This window comes from Corapipo altera, unplaced genomic scaffold (assembly GCF_003945725.1).
Source record: "Corapipo altera isolate COAL_440 unplaced genomic scaffold, ASM394572v1 180, whole genome shotgun sequence".
Classification (NCBI taxonomy): Eukaryota; Metazoa; Chordata; class Aves; order Passeriformes; family Pipridae; genus Corapipo; species Corapipo altera.
The window spans coordinates 4,756,681-4,776,765 of NW_020884915.1; the positions used below are offsets into that span (position 1 = coordinate 4,756,681).

At 40.4% G+C, this 20,085-nt stretch overlaps 1 protein-coding gene across 1 annotated transcript in view; it reads right to left on the reverse strand.

Moving 5' to 3' along the window:
- TACC2 (transforming acidic coiled-coil containing protein 2) overlaps positions 1 to 19,857 on the reverse strand; it is a 125,789-nt gene extending 105,932 nt beyond the window's left edge. The window contains exons 1-5 of the mRNA XM_027655213.1: positions 19,736 to 19,857; positions 19,123 to 19,254; positions 14,317 to 14,396; positions 12,712 to 12,772; positions 2,880 to 3,058 (exon numbers count right to left, since the gene is read on the reverse strand). Of these exons, the coding sequence (XP_027511014.1) occupies positions 2,880 to 3,058; positions 12,712 to 12,772; positions 14,317 to 14,342 (266 nt within the window). The 5' untranslated portion in view covers positions 14,343 to 14,396; positions 19,123 to 19,254; positions 19,736 to 19,857. The remainder of the gene's footprint in view (positions 1 to 2,879; positions 3,059 to 12,711; positions 12,773 to 14,316; positions 14,397 to 19,122; positions 19,255 to 19,735) is intronic.
- Between the last annotated feature and the right edge of the window lie 228 nt (positions 19,858 to 20,085).

Below are 20,085 nucleotides of genomic sequence, written 5' to 3' on the forward strand. Positions count from 1 at the left end.
GTCACATGCTCTGAAGACTCCAAGAGTTCACTTCAAGGGTGGAAAAGATGCATTCAAAGCAACACAGGAGAGCGAGTTAAAAATAAACAGCCTGGAATGTGGGACTTCAAAGATTTTCCGTTTATTGTCTTCGTTTCTGTTTTGGCAGGATACAACTTAAGAGTCACCCAAAGCAGGCATGTGCCAGCAGTTGGCAGGAGTGAGGCTAAATAACAAGGAACTGCCTGAGCTCCCGCCCATCTAATAAATTTCCCAAAACAAGAATCTTGTGAATCCCTCTGAGCTGACTCATCCGAGCAACATTCATCTCGCACGAGTCATAATTTTGCCTGCTGCAGCATAAAGCTGTCTCAGCCAGCTGGAATATAAGTCCAAAGTGTTCTAGGCACTCACATTTTGAAAAGGAACCCCTGAAGAACTGCTGTTATGCTGGTTTTGAGCGATACATTTTTTTTTTTAAATGCTAATTAGTTACGGAACAGTATAAAGTTACTATGCTAATGTTACCAAAAAAAAAAAAAAAAAAAAAAAAAAGGCAAGACTGCACTTGCTGCAGCCAAACCACAAATACTCCAACCCCAAGATAAGAGTCTCCAGTGTATCAGGTGGATGCTGGTACAAATGCTCTCAGCTGGAGGGTGTGTGGGTGGTGCAGTTCTAGGTACACAGTCTCCTACCTGTCATTGTGCAGTTCCACAAACAACTCCAATTTGCAGGAATGTAAGTCATGATAGGCCTACTGTAAAAGTCAGCAGTTGGTAATACTCATAATTCCCGCTTATTTTCCCTCTCCCAATATATAACCTGCATACTGATAAGAGCAGCAGAAAATGACTATTTTTTTTGCACCATATTGTAAGCAGCTTACAAGAAATTTATGTTTTCTTCAGTGGGACAAGTGTGGTTACCATTTTACCATTACAGACACAAACAATACAGTGATTATGCACAATACTATGGAGAGAAACTACAAGCTAGAGGATATATGTAGTATTTGTTAATTGACATAACAAACAAACAAAATATACCTCTAAAAAGTCTCACCCTGTCCAATTTTACATCATCACCCCAAAACTGATTTTTTTTTTACTAGTGAGAATAACATCTATGGCTTCCCTCCTTTGACATGAAAATGGACAGACACTCTCAAAGACATGAGAATCTCATCCAAGAAACAGCTGTTCCACGTATAGACCTGGTAGACAGCAGAGTGAGGCATCTCTAGGAAAGAAGCACAACCTCTCATCCCTTTAAACTTCATGACTAAATACCTTTATCATTGTGAATTGACTTTAGCAATTTAGTCTTGGTCAGGCTCTATTATTTTCAGTAGATAATTCAGTAGATAGTGGCAGTCAGAAGAAACAGAATTAAGAGTAAATAACTTCCTATGCATGCACTGAAGTACAACAACCTACTGAAGTGTTAGAGCTCCATAGCACAGCCAAACTGTCCCTTCCAGAAAATAAGCTGCTCTTTCTTTGAAAGTCTTTTTATATTACTCATGTGTCTGATTTTCCCTGAACTGTGGTCACTGATGATCTTATTTAATACCTGAATTTGGATTTAAACTGCCACAAACTGTTGCATAATATCAATAATTTTAAAATATAATAGACTAGACTACACTAGACTAGACTAGACTAGAATACTGCAAAGGACTTACCATGATCCAACTGCCTGACTACTTCAGGGCTGCCCAAAAGTTAAAGCAAATTATTAAAGTTGTTGTCCAAATACCCTTTAAACACTGGCAGGTTTGGGGTGTTAACCACCTCTCTAGGAAGCCTATTCCAGTGTTTGACCACCCTCTCCATAAAGAAATGCTTAATCTTCATAATTTCTGACAAAAAAGGGGAGAAGAAGAGTTTATTGCCTGGGCTAGCATTAACAGCATCTGAAACATTTGTACTAGACTCCTGTTTGTTCTTGTTTTTTATTTCTCAAGTTGACATCTTGCAAAGAAATTGCAATCAGAAATGGTAGCCAGGGTTGGTGGAAACACACTCTTGCTTTAAAGGATGTGGCAAATCTTTCTGTAGTGAATTCTCCAATCTTAAAGAAAATTAGTGAGAACACTTCAAAAGGTGCCCACAGCCTAAAAATCCTACACATTTCTCAGCAAGTTACTGCTGTATGGTTCTGTGATTCCCTTTTATTCCAGGTAACATTGGTGATTTGCAAAGTATTCAGCTCTGTTTTGAAATCATTCTGGTATTACATAATTTCTTCATTGTAGCTGCTGAAAACAAAAGTAGCATGGGAAGTATTCAAGCAAAAAGTATTAATGCTTCAGACAAAATGTTCCTGTTGGGATATTAAACAAAACCCAGATTATGTTATCTTCTGCCATCCTTTAATAGCACTGAAGAATATCTTAACTCTGCAAGTGGTCCTATTTATTTCATAAGGTGAATTTTAAGACACTTAGAAGAGTGCAATGCTAATAAATATTAGCTAGCCTGGTACTTTTTAGCAGGATTATTATACAGGGCAGAGCACAGCATTTTGCAGTTGTTTACAATTACATCTTATTTTACAGTCATATACAACCACAAAAGACTCTCCAATGTTTCTCTGTCTCAGATGAGAGTTTATTAGTACAAGCAAAAAGCATAGAAAGTTTAGGTCAAGGGTTACTACAACAGATGGAGCCTTGTTTTTAGTTATGCAGTAAGGCAAGAAAATCAGTTTGGTAAACAGCAGTCTGGTGGTGTCAGGTTATTTTTGAGGCCATCATCATCATCATCACGATCCATCAGGATGACAGACTTTGAAAATCAGCTACACAGGAACAGAAACTAAAAAATGCACAGCCCCCAGCTACCAACAGCATCAGGGCTTCAATTCTACTCACAGGGGAAAACTTCATTTCTTACCTTGTAGGTCCTGGCATTGATGAGGTTTTGCTCTCAGCTGGTGGCACAGCAGCAGGAGGAGGAGGAGGATCTGAGATGTCCTGACCTCCAGACCTTTCTGTGCTGTTGTCCTGAGGGTTCCTTTTTGTGCTGTGCCCGTTACCAGGAGGTTGGCCTAATTCTGAATCTTGTGGAGTGTTCTAGAATGAAAAAAAAAGAATAATTTAAATGGCTGCTGCTAGTTTGGAGAATACACAAGCTGGAGGAGTTTTGTTCTGCCCACTGATAGACAACTTCTGCAGCAGATTTCACTACTTTGATGGAACTTGCAGGTTGTAAAGCTAGGCCATTTTTTTATTAATGACAGAAAAACAGAAGGAAGTGGTTGAGCCAGAAATAAATACTAGGAAAAGAGGAGAGAGAGAAGAATGCAACAATTGTTCTAAAGCAGCCAGGGCCTTTACTGACTCAAGGAGGGTATCATCTTCTCCTTTTCCAAGCCTGGCAAATGCTTCCTTGCTAAGCAAGTTTAAAATGAGAAAGGATGGAAATAGGCTGTACACTTGTACACTCATAATATTAGCAGTATATCTGGAGTCAAGTTAGAGATAAAGCCAACATCAGTCAAGACCCAGCGCTTGAATCCAAGTCCAGATTCCTTCCCTCCCACTTCAACAAAGCTCAGAATGCCTCTGAACTGAACCAGAGGGCTTGATTCTTCCCCACACTGCCTCTCCATGATAACAGCTACAGGAAATGCTGCAGTTTCTGCAGTCACAGCTACAGAAATGCAATTGCACAGCTGTGGCACTGCTGCATCACCTCTTCTCAAAGGTAAATATTGACCCAGGATCTTCATCCATGGAGACATGCCTTTACATGAGTGGGGTTTTCCTTTGTTTTGTTTCCACTGCAAACTATTGGTTTTGCTCCAGGGAGGAAGAGAGAACTGTGCAAGTGCCAGAGCTGTGACCCAGGCTGAGCCTGCAAATCCCTGGGGTTCTACCACACTCTGTGGGGCTGCTTACAACAGGTAGTGGAACCTTCCTACAGATATTTCTTTTTTTTTGGCAGAAGTATCTTTAGAAGGTGAAGAAGAGCTGGTAAGGGCTGCTCTGAAACAGTAGCTGAGGATGTTCTTCAAGTACAGCAAAAGAACTGGAGCAGTGGAGAGAAGCAAGTGCAGTGCAAAAATGAAGTTAGAATGAAGAAGGTCTTTTTCAAATCCTCTGGCATGTCAAGCAGTAGTTAAAGAGAAGGAAAACCATTTCATTGGATCACCCTTAACATATAATCACTGTTGTTTTAATTTTTAACTGCAACTGCAAGAAGCCTGAGGCACACTTAATGTAAAGACAGGAGTGCATTCACTGAAGGGAGGAGAACAACTTCAGAGTGACGTCAGAGTTTAAAAGCACAACTCCACACTCATCTTTTGGGTTTTCTTACTCTCGGTTTTAATGTTTATTTTGCTCTAGCAGTAGTCAATAAACTGCAGAGAGCTGTTGTTGACAAAATCACGGTGTGCTCCCACACTGCCAAAGGCTTCCCGTGCCCGGAGCCGGGAATGAGACACCCAGTGGACAAGCAAAGCCCTTGTAATGAGCAACTGAAAAGGTCAGGGCATATTGAAAATATAAAAAGAACTTCCTTTATACTTAAGACAAATTTGATTAACTCTCATATCCTCTGCCTGTCCCTGGAGGAAGCCCTTCACTACGGCTTTGTTTGCAGGAGCCTCCTTTATCACACCCCTTTCCGCTGGGAGAGACCAAGGGCTCTTGGCTTCGTGATTATTAAGCACTTACCCAGCATGTGCTGACATCTGGCATTTAGAATATTTATCTAAGTATATATGTTGGCCCCAAACCCAGAGTATATGGTAAAAAAAATACTAGAACATCAAGATTTATACGAGGAAATTTCTTTCTTACAGCCAAAAAAAAAAAAAAAAATAGAAAAAAAGAGACCTGAGGTAGCTTACAGGGCTCTGGTTTGGGTTTTGTGCTGCATTTTGGGCAGCCTTGCTTTTGTTTGCACGAGAAAATCTGAATGGAGAATTTATTTCAGCACGAGTATGTGTCTGCAGAGAGAAAGAACTGGGGAAAAAATGTGTTATTAAATTAATTATCAGGGAAAAAAAAAACCCTAACCAGTGGTTGGTAAACTCCCAGCAAGCCAGGAGAGGCAGCCACAGTGACACACTCTTCCTTAGTCCATGTGTCATGTCTTACCATGAGAGGTACAGGTGGGTCAGACTGGAAGATGTCCCACAAACAAATGCCTCATGGTAGTAGCCAAAGGAAGAACCATTCTCAGGCCACTTCCAGGGAGAAATGACCTCCTTTTCTTCCCCAGCAGGGCAGGGAGGGTAAGGAAAATGGCACAAAGAACCCCAAGAAATTAGGCCAATTTACAAATTTGTCCAGGTGCCTCCAGCAGTTGGCAAGAGCAGTGAGAACTAATTATTTATTTTTTTTTCTCCTTTCTACTACCACCATCTCCTATTTTCTCCAGCTGCTTTGCGTGCCAGGCAGGAGGAACCACCTCACAGCTCTCTTCAGAAGATGAAGAGCTGCATGTTTTGTCTCCTTCTCCCAAAGCCTCTGTCATGTCCCGCACCAGAAAGGTACACACTGAATAATTAAGTCATTAACTTACTGCACTTACCCTGCAGTCTCAGTAGCCACACATGGCCTCTAATTAGTCTCTCCTTCACAAGATCAGCCACTTAACTCAGAAGGCTCCTTTAGGTTACAATTCTCTGTTCTACTGACATGCAGTTATCCCTCTTCTGGAGCCATGGCACGATGGGGATGCCTCCTGCACATAAATCTCTAAAGTAAAACTCCTGTGCTGAGAACCAATACAGGTTGGTTTGTAGCAACAAACCTTTGGATTGTCATCCAGAGCCACAAATCCCACAAGCCATGTGATAACCAACAGTTAAACACAATATGGGCTCAGTTGTGGCATCAGAATAATACAGATCAGCCTGTCATGTCATAAACCAAATAGCTCCTTGTTTCTCAGGCTCAAATAACACAGATATGAGGAGACCTAACTTAGAGGTTACACCTGCCAGGTACTTGCAAGCAGCAGTAGGGCTATTTTAGGACAGTTTGAAACTGTAACATGGAATCAGGCTAGTTTGTCATTGACTCCCTGAGTCTGATGCTTCACAGAACACTTTGGGGCCAGAATAATTTTGGTGGAAGTTCGCTGGATTTTAGTATCACTGTTTATCTCCAGAATTCACAAGTGAAGTACATAATAGAGACATTTATTAGGATATTTCCATATTAGACAGAGAAGGACCCAGGTTCCAGTGATTGTATCAGCCACTACACCAAAATCTGGGATTAAAATCCAAAGAAAAACACTGGGAGAGGCAGATTGAGAAGGCAAGAACAATGATCACAACAAACCAGGTCAGGTATGTGCACATGTTTGAAGACTACGTTTAACATTTTCCATGGGTTGTTTGGGGTCAGGGGACTGGTGAGTTTTTTCTTTTGCTGGGTTGATTAGTTTTGACTTTTTTTTTTGGTTTTAAATAGTTTTGTGCTTTCAGGGAACTAATGTTTAAGAAGTTATAGTGCATCCCTCAATGACACTATCCTGTGTCGTTGGTCACAGGAAAATCTGACTCTCCAGTTCATTACCAAATTTAACATGTATTAAAACAATCTTAGCAACACAGGTCCTCTTGGAGCAGAGAGGAGTTTGAACTGTAGACACACTTATTTCTTTCTTTCCAGGGTGTTTGAATGATCAAAAAGCAAAGGTGTGCTATTACATGGTGAGGCAAAGGCAAACATACATGTTCAAAAGAAGCTGAGAGGATTATTTTAGCAATAATCTAAAAAAAATCTTAATGTAGATATTTAAATGTAAAATCAACTACTAATATTCCAAGATACAGGAAAGCTTTATAAATAAGTCTTCTCCATTTAGTGTATTAATTTAATGTTCACAAAAGAACACGTTCTGTGAATCTAAGCCAGACGGAAGAAAAACATAATTCAATTTTTCGATTAAGTTTTTCAAATTTAAGCTAGTCATGCAAATCAGGTGCTGAACTAGCTTTGCAAAGCATGCTGTTTTATTTTTAATTAACATCTGTGAAAACAATTAGGAAGGTTATGTTTTGTTCACAAGTATCATCAGAAAGCTTCTGTTAAATAAATTACTTTTGAGGTTTCAGTACATGCAGCCTCTGAAGTGATTGACTACACAAGCTTGTAGCTAAATTTACTCTATATTTGTTTCAAGTGTTGCATACTCCTGTTTGAAAATTATTTTCATTATAAAAAGTTAGTCAACTGAATGACTTAAATAATTATAATAAAAATCAGAACACAGAGGTTCTCAGCAGTTTTCTCTTTAAGCCTGGAATAATTAAAAAAACCCAACAACAGACAAAGCAGGTTTGTCTCAGAGAGTATACAAACAACAGAAGGAAAAGTAAACAGCTTATACTTTTCCCCCCTTAAGCCAGCACACCATTTAAATGGATAAAACTGATTCTCCTGAAATATGCAAGGTAATTTGCTTTAAACCTTTCCAGAAGCATTGGAGTCTGCAAGGGCACAAAGTAAATCTACAGGATCGCTTTATTTTCCCAGTGACTTTGAGCAGGAGGCCGAAGAAACAGAACTCCATTAACAGTGTAGCCAAAAGGATTATGTGCATTGAAGTTGTCATACCAGACAGAAATTCCTTTTAATGCTGCATGGGAGCCTGTTCCCAGCCCGGCTCCCAAAAGCCCGGCTCTCCCTGTTCAAAGCCATGCCAGCAGCATCAGGCACGGCCACAGCCTGGAGTCACAGCCATCCCAGGAACCTCATGCTTCCCAGGCACAGAGCACAGCACAGGGCTGGTTTTAACACCTGCCATTCCCACTCAAACCCCCCAGATAGGTGAACTTCCTTTGACTCCCTTTCCTCTCAGTAAAAGTTGCTTCCTTTTCCATCTGCCCTCTGTGACATTCCTCCATTAAGCACAAGTCCTTTTATAGCAGCTGCTGGAACGTGCCAGAGCTCTGAGGAGCTGGAAGTAATCCTGGAGGAGTTACATTTCCATTCCCATTAACTCCCCCTGGTTAGTGGAGGGGAAGCTGGAGCAAGCCTTTACAAGGCTCAATCAATAAACCAGAAATTACCTTTTCTTTTTTTCTCCATGCCTTCCATTACAATTTGGGGAGTTTTTTAATAGTTTCTTTTTCAAGTCTGCCTGTTACAGGTTGTTCACCTCCACAGGGTGAGCAGTGCACGTCAGGACAAAGAGCAAAGGTCCTGATGCTCTGCAGGAACAGTAACCGAGCAGTAAATTAGATTTTAAAAGTTTTGTATCTTTGGAGAGCCGTTGTTTCTCCCTTATTTGGGGAAATGGGACCAAAATAAATAAAAATTAGATAACGAGTGGTTATTGCTTTAACAACCAGAGCTTTACAATCACATCAGCAAACACTGGTCAGCAAAACCAACAAATTGGTACCTGACATATTGGACCGAGCTTGAGCTCCATGTGACACTTTAGATCTGAAGAACTACACTAAGACTCGGTTTTATCACCTTGTAAGGGAGCTAAATTCTGGTTTTAACAAAGAGCTAGTGCAGCAATCTGCATCACTCAGTGCCTGCCCCTTGCTGAGGGTGGCTGGGGTACAGCAGTTTGGAGGGGGATGCCTGTCATGAACCACTTCCTGGGTTTTGGTGCCCAAACATCATGACTGCTGATCAGTTGGATGTAATTCCGACACGATCAGATAGGAAAAGCAGACTCTTTCCTTAAGGGAGATTCCATATGGATTTTTGCAATTAGAGAAGGTTTTTGTCTTTAATCAGTAATGGTGCAATTTGCTATTGCTTCTGGCGTGGTTTATTTGTCTCTGGCGGGAGTAGAATTTTAAGCTCATGCCTATTCTAATTAAAACCCTCAAAGGGGCAGGAATGCAAAAACTGGCATTTGGAGGAAGCCTCGTTTAATTTGCTTCTCAGGAACACAAGGAGCAAAGCAAATTGTGATATGGCAACAGTGGTATTTGAAAAATTCTGGCCACAGTTTTTGATTGTAAGTACCTGTGACCTTCTCTTAGAGATAAAGGGTTGCTTTCCCTCCTGAGAAACACCTACAGAAATGACTCTGTGAAGGTAAAAATAAACACTCTGTGTGTGTGTATTTATACAGTCACCATTTTGTCCTTGCTTTGGCTTTCTTCACAGAATACACAGATTCCTCTCAGCCACAAGAGCAACTCAAACCTTCAGGCTTCACTGCTTGTGTTTATGTCTCTTCCAGTCCACTGAGGGCACTAAACTGTTTATCTGCAGATCCTTGTAATGTCAACAGAAGTGTCTTCTCAACAGCTTGAGAAGACTTGCTGTGTTTAAGAAGCATGCAGTGAGCTAAATGAAGGATGGTGCTATAACTGGCTTCATGGCTCTTGTTAACCTTATCTTTCCACCTGGTTAATGTGATCCACGTTCAGAGAGCAAAGGAAAATTCATAGTTATCCTTGTATCTTCACTGGTCTTGCTTGTCTTCTTATTTTCCTTTGTCCCTTTCCTCACTGATCTGATGAGTACCTACATTACTTCCTTAAGGATGGCAGGTATATGAGACATGGCAGGAGAGAGAGAGAGAATAGGGTTGATAATCTTGGAACAAAAATCTTCATCACATAACTTGCAATTTTCAACCAATAAAGGTTGAGCTAAAGCAGCTTTCTGCTGGGTGGTTCTTAGGAGCCTGACAATAAAACATTCTAGAAGATGCTGTTAGATTCAAATGAAGTTCCAAATGCTGTTGTGCTCCCCAGACAATAGTGTTTGCCTGCCTAGTAATTTCTAACTACCCATAGCTGTGGAAAATGCAAGTCTAATATTTTCACACTACTTCTACGTGGAGAAATGCAGTAAATAATTGTAGAGGAACTCTATAAATGTAAAATATTTTCCCTTCTCATCTGTACCCATAAATGTACATTTCCCATGAGAAATGGTGGTGGCTTTCCAGATGCCAAGGAAACTTTAACCATTAATTCAGAAGAGAAGGAATAGTCTTCCAACTTCCTTTTCACTGTGCTTTCAAATTAAGAACCCTGCCACAACTTTGAATCTTTGCTCTTCTTTCATCCCCCCTCCTTTGCTCACATGGAAGATGAGAACAAGAATAATAATTATTCATGGCAGTGAGAAGTGTCCCAGAATTTGCTGCATTTGCATAAAAGGACGTATAGTTCTCTGAAAACTAGTTCTTTTTTGTGTAAACTCAAAGAAATACTTGGTACTATTTATCATAGAATATTGGACCAGTAGTAATTACCACTTGGAAGTAAGAATTCACTGAAGTGGTGACTGGAGGTGTGCTAGCACTACATGAGCATCAGGAATGGGCACACTGGCCTGTAGCCAACTGCCATCAACATCCTGATGTACACTGAATAAAATAGAAGGAAAACTGAAAGAGAATCATAATTTACAGAGTAGAAGTGGTGGATCACAGTGGACACAACAAACTCAAAGAAGAGCCCATGTAGGGTAATGGAACATTGCATTAAAATGCTATAGGCAAAAATTATTATGCAGAGAATTGGGAATGTGCTTTTGTTCCCAGTTGAACATAAACAGTGGAATGTATACAGATGTTATTGCACGATTCAAAAAGTATGTAAACACACAGTTTAGAGCTCAGAGGGATTTGCCCAGTTACCATCTGTGGGAATGGGGGCTGAATGCTGGGATGTGCCCAGTGCCTCCTCTGCCAATCCCCATGACACTGGGATCTGGAAGAAGCACCACGCCAATTAACAAGAGCCATCATTTCACAAAGGCACAAGGAAGTTGAAAGATGGGAAAAGCAATAATGCAGAATATTAACAGCAGGATGTGCAGCAGTCAGATCTGTCCATAACAAATAAATGAAGGAATCCTAGCAGGACCTCAGCATGACACTTCAGACAACAACTAGACTCTTCAGAAGTTGTAGCCCCTCTGGCAAGGGGGCATGTGCTGCCTATCTTACACATTTCACAGGAGAAAACAAGAACAAAAGGATAACCAAAACATTAGGATGTATGTTTAAAGACAACTTAACAATAACATAGATGTGGAATAACCAGCTTTGTTTGGCTATTTACTTATTCAGAAAACTAGGAATAAGAAAGGCTAAAGCAAAATATACAGAAATAACTTATCTGTAACTGACTTTGAAATTGCCTCTTCAACCGTGAGACAGAAGATGCACTGCTACAATTTCATCTTGGCAGCAGTTTTCACCTTCAAAGAGCTTTACAATTACTTGGTAACTTTGCCTTTTCTGTAATCGTGAGAAAGGCTGTGAAATATGACAGTGCTCCTCTTCAGAACTCTTGAGTGGCAAGAATTAAAAACCTGAGTTAAAATTATTCCATATTAGAAAACCCAGCCTATTCAAGCTTTAGAAAATTTTGTGCTCATATTTCCAATGACAGAGAACTTCTTCTGCCATAACATCTTCCACACAACCCTTTAAAGTGAGAGCAGAGATGCCCTGGAAATGGCTCAATTCTAGTAGAGGGGAGACCAAGATTAAAAACAGTCATGGAAGTCAATAATAATCCTGTAACATTGGTTACTTTGGGAGCTCATCCAGACTGTCCAGAGATGTAGGGCTGAGGAAGTGCACAGGTACATCAGTCTGTATGAAACTATAAGCCTTTTCTTTTTATTACAGCCATGTAGGTGATTTCTGGACATTTGGCTGACCAGGAAAGTCAGGCAAAAGCCTGAAGGCAGCCCTTGCCATTCCTCCATGTTACCCAGTGCCTTTGGGTGGATAAAGAAAGATGTGCCTAACAGGCACAGCCCATTAAAGAACACTTCCATTACTTCACCTGTATTTTCCCTGCTAAAGGCTGGATCTCAAGCATCAAACTGGGTCAAAGTATTTGTTCTTTTAGGTTATTTCTTTTTCAATTTAAACACCTTTTTCTTCAGGTGGAGTTTCTATTTTCAGGGAAAATGCATCTTAGAAAATAGCTTATATTTAATTCATCATAAGCCCAACAAGCTGAGCCACTGACAGGGACCCTTGTTTGGGGTCTTTGCCACTGTAACAGGGCAGGGCACAAACCTAAAACCTCTCAGCAGTTTGGACTTTGCTGTTACAGCAAAACAGAACATGGCTGGTACATGTAAAATCACTTTGTTAAATACAAAGTGATTTTACATATACTAATGGCCCCAGCCTTGTTTCATCCAAGCATTATCTTTGCTCATTTCTACTAAATTTACAACATATTTTCCTCAGAGGCTGGTCTTTACAAGACAGATTGAGTGTTTAATTTTTCCCTAAGTGTCTACTGCATTCTTCATAGTAGCACATTTATTCCACAGATCTTCCCACTCATTAACTGAGTTCTAAACTTAGCCCAGGCTCTCCCATCTTCAATGCAAACCATGTGTGTGGCTCCCAAATGACTCACTGAGAGCTAGAGCTGGGCAATGGTGTTCTCTGATAAACACACAAACAAAAACAACTCATGTCAACTGGTTCTGAGTATAAGAACAACACTCACTGAGCTATTTTAGTGGTGTTAGATTTGGAAGGAAAGGCAGCATGCAAAGAGGGTCAAGTACAGGCTGTTCCTCTAAAGCATAGATTGCTACTAAAGGGAAAAGTTAAAAGAAAACAGATTTTTTTTTTTTTTTTACAACTTGCTGAAAACTTAAATGTAGCTGCCTCACAAATTTGCAGTCAGTGTCGAAAAACCCAAGAGCCAGAAGCAGATGCAGAAGAAAAAGAGCAGCCAAGCCTGATGTGAACATTTTGAATGCAAACCATGCAAACCAGTTTCATCATCCACTACCTGCTGTGCTCCTTGGCTGGGTGGTATAAGGATGACTTTACTTCCATTGGGGAATTTCTTACTAAAAATTAACATATTTGAGCATTTCAGTGGCCATATGAATGTTTCCTGTTTGCTAAGTGATTCTTTTCCAAAAGCTGTTCCCCAGCCTATGTGGCTTTTAAGATTTTATCACTACTTCTTGTTATTTCTCTGTTCATAGAGAGTAATTTGGATTCCTAGCATGTCTTTTGTTTTCCTTTGGTTTTGTGGGGCTTTTTTTGTTTGTTTGTTTTTCTAGGGGAGGGGGTGGCTTTTGGGAGGGTGTTTTGCTTTGTTTTGGTTTTTTACAGTCTGAAAAGGAGACCAGAAGCTTCCTTTCCTTATTAGAAGAGTTCTTCATTAAATTTCCTAATAAATTCAATAACTTTTAAATAAAGTTGCTTCAGGATGACTTTTGAAGAAGTATATTTGACTTTCAAAGACTTGGAAGCTGTACACAATAGAGAATAAATTCTCATTACTTAGTTATAGGGATTAACACATTCCTCTCTTCCCAACCCCTGAAAAAAGCTGGGGCCAAACCTTGGGATAACAGTACAACTTGGCCAGAATAACTAAGAACTAGGGAAGATTTTTATTCTGAAAAATGACTTATGAAAAAGATCTTGTAATACTGATTTTCTTGAGAGGGCCCATTTTGCAATGCACAAGGTACAACAGATCTGCTAAGACCTCAAGGGGAAGTAAAATGATCCCTTGAGGGATACTGGGGCCAGCAGTATATTTCACTGCAATTTAGCAGTTACCATAACACATGGGAGAAGAGAGGATAAAACATATCCTGGTGTTTTAATAATTGAAATTATTGAATTACAATTTTTATTCAAACTCATATCAGCATAGTAACTTCTAATGTAATTGTCCACCACAAGTCATAGCATATGGGTTCCCTTCATTTCATAAATCCAAAAATAACTCACCAAACAGCAACATGGATTAACAATACACCCTTCTAACAGGGGTGTAAAGTCCTGGATCAGGACATAGAGGGTGCAAGGTCATTTCTGAGCAAGGAGAAGCTGCTGTGTGCCGGGGCTCTGAGGCCACCATAGCCACTGCCTGGCTCCCAGGGGCTCTCCCCACCCTGCCCATAGCCTAGCACACTATTTCATTCCCCCAGTGATTCCAAAGTATGTGGGTTCTGCTCCACCACCCTCCTACCCCACGGAGAGGGGCTGACCCATAGGCTGAAATCTGGGATCCTCCTGGGCCTGTCCCTCTCCCCAGGGATGTGCCTGACGCCTGGGGCTGGGACTGGCCCAGCTTCCCGTGGCTGCCCAGCTCCCAGGATGGGGTGGTGGGATGACCCAGCCCTGGAGATCCTCCACAGTTCCTGTTGCCCAGGGAGCAACCCCTTGCCCCATGCCCCAATGCTCTGGAGCACTGTCATTGCCAAAGGAAAACACACACAAAGGTGCTTTCAATTACCATTAATGACACTTAAATATGAGTGTATCAGGGAGCAGAAGATAAATGTGGGGTAAGCAGTCTGTGGAACCAATTTCTGAAAGGTCTGATCTAGGCCAGGAGGGAAGGAAAATGCAATTCCACCGTCACACTCACCTCATTTTCTGCGCTGCTGTTCTCATTGCCCATTTCGGTGCTGAGAGCCAGTATCACACAGCAATTAAAGGGAGAGATCACTGGAACAAAAGAAAAAGCTCTGAGTCTTCTGTGAAAAACCAGAACAAAGTAAAAACAACAGAAAACCCTGGAAATTTTGGGGGACTGTCATCTCAGTCACCCTATCAGCTGCCCCTCCTGACATCCAGTCTTACGATGATTTTGAGTCATAAATCAAGGGAAGAGAACACCTGAAGTCTTTATTTCCTAATGTTTCTCTGCTGTCTTCCCTACACTTGCTCTACTTATGCTGAAAGACATTCCTTGAAGCTCAGCTTTGTTATTCTGTTTCTGGATTATCCCATGCCATTTGTGCAGAAAGGTGTTTTCCTTGCCAAAGCTATTTTGGATGGGAAGCCCATAGGAAAACCTTATTGTCTTAACTGTGTTCAAACCTCTTGTACTCCTTGGGAGTTCCTGGACCAAGCTGCATCCTCACATTGTCAGAACCATAATGTTAAACCTGACCATCGCTGAAACAAAGCATTTTCCATAGATGCACTCAGAGAAAGAGTAACTTGATTTTTTATCTTGATCAGTGGCACTGTTCTCTGTTTTTCTTAGGCATTGTTCTGCTCACAATGTTATGATCTAAACACATTCTTTACACTTCACAGGATCTGCCCACCATAATTACTATTGGTTTTATATACTAGTTCAGCTCTAATTATTTTATATTTTAAAAAAATCCTCTGAGCGGTTCTAGAATTAAGTGTCTCCCCAGGCATCACTCATTTCTGTATTTTTTTGAAAAGGGTACTCAAAAATGAGTATATAACAGAGATTCACTTATAAACATTCACTTCTTGTTCTAGACATTTTCTTTTGGGATTCATGCATTTAAATTCAGTGTATTTATTGTATTATTGAATAGGTGAAAATTACACAGTCTCTTGAATTTTATTTTCCAAACAACTTGGGATTGGTCTGCAGCATATGTCAAGAAAAACTCCATTGAAGTCAGGCTGTAAAAGAGAGGTTGCACTTTGAATCCTAAGGAACCACAGAAAATTTTAAGGAATGTTGTTCCCTATTGCTACAGCACACTTTTAAAAACTTGGAACATGGTTTTTCTTCACAGGAGTCTTGGAGAGAGAGAGAAGTTCGGTGTTGTGCTTTTAAGCTCTGCTCTGTTTAAACTGGAGTGTCTTCAGGGGATATAGTGGTGCTTGAACTTGCTCCTGTTGGATTCACCAGGGCCAGGATTGCACTTTTGGTGATTAATTAGCAACATGAGGTTTTGTCTGCTGAGATTACTGCCAAATCCTCTGCTGTCTTGTAAGAGTTCTGAGCTACATGGAAGGCTGCATGTAACATTTTCAGAATCCCTGCTCCCCAAGCATGAAGTACTCCATCATGGAGCAGTGTGCACACACAAATCTCGCCAGGTTCAGCTCAGGGAAATGTTCCAAGACAACAGATTAAGATTATAATGTCTTAAGTATGCACTGATATAATAAAACATTCTTGCACTGTTAGAGCTGCTGACTAAGGTTTAAGTGCACAAGAGGGAAAGAATAACTTGGCTGTAGCAATGTGCTTCCCTCAACAGCCAGCACAATTCCCTAAGAGTGGATATCCTGGTATTTCTGTGCCACTGACCTGCCGAGCTTTTCTCTTTCCAGATCTTCTTCTGTTCCCACAGATATCATGTGAAAACATCTCAAAATTTAAAGCTCCCTAAACTGTCCCCTCACGACCACTTGCATTAATAACATAAACTGGGGGATAAATGGAACTCTCCCAAGGCCCCATGGAGTTTTTTAGTTAATTGGGGTGGGGTCTCGTATATCAACTGGGCAAAATGCAAATTTTGCTTATCAAATCCTTAAATAGATAAGCCCATGCATGGCATAATATTGTTCTATTTATTTTAGAGTAAATTTTCTCCAGTGTATAAAATACTCTCAATATTTCTGCACCAGCTCAGCAGTACTGACTGTTAAGAACAGCAACTTGAGGCCAAATTTGTAATATTCATTTGAAAGAAAAAAATACTTTATTTACAGTTTTTTATTTAAATGTACAGGAATCAAAGTAGAAAATTACAAGAGCACTGCAAAAGTGCCAGCTACCACAAATCTCCACTAACACATCATATCATACTGCCCACTCACTCTTTTCTTTCCCTGGAGCATGAAATTTCACAATTGTCACACAATTCTCACATTACCACCTGCTCAATAATGAAGATAAATGTCATAAATAGGAAATGAGAAATGTCATAAATAGGAAAAAGACATTATATATTCTCCAGTAACGAAACAAGTGATAATAATGTGTGAATTACACTGCAGAGCATTAAGATAACTTTTCAGATTACAGTGTTACTGTAATCCTTTTTACATACATTATTTCTCAATCATTCTCTCAATGCACAAGCATTACTTAGGTTGCAAACTACCAGCGCTTTATCATACGTATAGAATTTCAAATAAACATTAAAAACATGCTAAAAATCCATTCATTAAATAAACATAGGTTAACAAAAAGATAATCTCCATCATCTTTCTACAGTATCTTTTACAATTTACATGTCATTATTAAAATTATTATAACGCTACATATCTCAGAAACTGCTCACTAGTACCAAATGGGTCTGTTCAGACTATTTTGTGCATGTGAAACAACTGCTTTCCTGAAAGCAAGAGAGGGAGATGATGTTTAATGTTGCACTTACATTCCAGGATTAATCTGGCCGCTTTGGATTCACTGACGCTCCTAGAGCACGTCTTCAAACCATTCCTTCCATCTTCACCTCACCAGTTTTCACCTTATTTTCCTGCTCCTTCTCCTCAGACTCATGCAATGTAGGCTTTCTCCCGGGGACCCACCTTCAATAACCTGCTCAGCAACCAACTTGCCTCCACCCCAGGCGAGAAAGAAAACAAGTTATACCTCCTCCACCCGGCCTCCCCCTGCTCCTGCCAGGCTGCTGTGGCTCTGCCTGTCACAAATTGAGCGCTACTGTTTTTCACAAAAGCAGCCCCAGAGAACAGGAGCTTTGGTTAAAACGTGTTTCACTTCTACTGTTTCTTGGCCTGTAGTATGAGCAGTGCTCCTGGCACTACAAAAATTGTTCAGTGAAACTGCAGCAACAGTACATTGAAGTCATGCATGTGTTGTTTTCAAGGGAGAATTAGTGTTGAGGGGAATATCTACTCTGCATTTTGTTTTCAGGCTTGTTTATGTGTTTGTCTTTCATTTTCTCATATTATTCTTGAAAGCTGTCAGAAATACCGGCTGGCAAATGTTGATGTGCTTGTTCAGGTTATGGTGAAATAATTTCCCATTTAATCATCCTGAAGGGTGGAGACGTGACAAAAACCCTTTGAAATGTGATGTTACAAGAAGTACTGGTTTATGGGCGAGCTGATTGTTATTATTAATTCTGCTTGTCCGTTCCAGTGATGTCTCCACAAAGGGGTGCTCAGAAACACAGATGATAACAGAAGACAGTGTATTTATCATTAGTGGGAACTCCATGGGATCAACAAGTCCTTGTGAACACCACTGGTGCTTTTTTGGTGCCACACAGCAAAGGAATGGTCCACTGTGGGTTCACTGCAACCTTCAAGAGCTGCAAGACAGCACTACAGCATCTGGCATGGAAAACTCACATCTGACATGATAAAAGGCAGGATTTCATAGGCAGCAATATGTTGTCTGCTGACTTTTGTTCCACAAAGTCTCGGTTTACAAACTCCTGCCTTGAAAACATAAAGCATGTGAAGAGCTGGAAAGCACAGTTGCAAAGTCAAGGACTACATGAGTGGCCCTGCCTTTTAAGCCTTTCTTTTTTTTTTAAATGAAGCTGGTGACCCAGCAATCCAAGCTGTGTTATACCACCTTAAGCCACTGTTACTGGTCAAAGAAGAATTTCAAAGAACGGAAATAAATTACCTGAGCTTCCCCCCCCCCTTTTTTTTTTATTATCCTGAGCTTTTTCAGGTTATAAAGCAAAGTACATATGAGTGGGTTTGGTGGCATGTGAGTAATACAATATGCTAAATAAATCCATATTATAACTTCAGGAATTTAAGATGGAAAGGTCAAGATCTGTAGAAGCTCAAAAACTAAAAGATGTGAAAGTGGTTGCAAGATCCCCTTTTCTCTGCTCTCCCCAGGCAATTCAGAATCCAGAAAATCTGAAGTTCATCAAATCATAATTTTAGTGTGCTTCTCCTTAGAAAACAAAACAGAAGCTTTGCAAAATTCATTGCTTTATAGACAACAAATGATGCAATGTTTTTTGTTTAGGCTCTCTGCCATGAATTTAAGAGCAGGGATCCTGTGGGAGCTCAGGAAAACACAAGCTTGGTAACATATCCTCACTTCTGCTAGCTGCATTATTTCCTCATAAACACAAACTGAACTCATATTTGGTGCTCTTCCATTTCTAAGCTAAGGCCAGAAAATGCCAAAAAGTGAAAGTGAAGCAGCTGCAGAACAATTCTCTGGCACAAACTTGGAGGAAAATGTTCCCCTGGTATTTGATCATGATTTCTGACTGTGTATTTTTGTCACCACATGTGCAAAGGAGAATTCCTCTGTTTGCTTGTGTAAGGTTTGCAAAAGCAACTTCTGCACTGGTGCCAGAGAGATGAGCCATGTGCAATGAGGTTCCACTGCAAAGTCAAACCAGTTTGTGTAAAACACCAACTGTGAGAGCATTCCACATCCCTTGATGTCTCTATTTATTCTCTTTTATTTTATGATAGAACTGGTGGGAGAAGAAGTACTCACATCAGGCTGCTTTACTGTTGTTTGCTGGAATTTCCCCTGTGGTTCCTCACCCACACTTCATGCTCATCCAGGGAGAGACTGTCTTTTCTTGATCAAAAGAGGATCTAACCCAGGAGGACTGGAAGACTCAAACTGGGGGAAAACACAGGTCAGGTTAAAGGTAAGTAATGTAGTGGGTTAATGAATTAGGTATTTCAGTAAAATCCAAATAATTTGTCATGAGTGATCAATTTAATCCCAGTATATACAGTATTTGGTATGCTTACCAAGCACACACTGCTCAGGTATGTTAACTTCTTATAAATTGAACACATGCTACCTCAGGTGTTTATATAAGACAATTTAGTTTGAGGTCATTTTGCTTTACGGTGTAAATACTGCCAAAATAAGACAAAATGTTTTTATGTTCCTTACGTTCACAAGATTGATACCACACATAAAGCATTGCAAAGCTCTGAGCATATTATTACACACCAGCTGTTCTCATAAGAAGGAGAAGAAAGAGAGGTGTTCAGAATTCTGTTCTTTTCTGATCTTGATGTAAGCAGTGCAAAACCTTTCCTAATTTCTTCATGTCACAACAACATCATAGAGATCCGCAAGAACGACTGACCTAAGACAGCCCTTCAGCTTTCTCACAAATTCTAGAAGAGCAGACACCAAGAGCTGGGAGGGAGACCAAAATCCATCGTGAGAATTAGTAAACACGTAATGATTTTCAAGTGCCCAACTTGACGGGAAAGACGTTGCTTGGTAACATCAGCAGCTGGATCTGCTGTAAAGCCGTGACGTCGCCTGGCAACAGAAAGCTGAGCTGGATTTTTGTGAGAGTTGTGTTTGCTGCCCTTCCCCCAAGATAACCAGAAGCTGCCTGTGGGGACTGCACCACTGAATCCAGCTAGGACTGAGATTTAAAGGACAGAGAATGAGGCAGTTCTTTGATGCAGCCCAGCCTTGACTGAT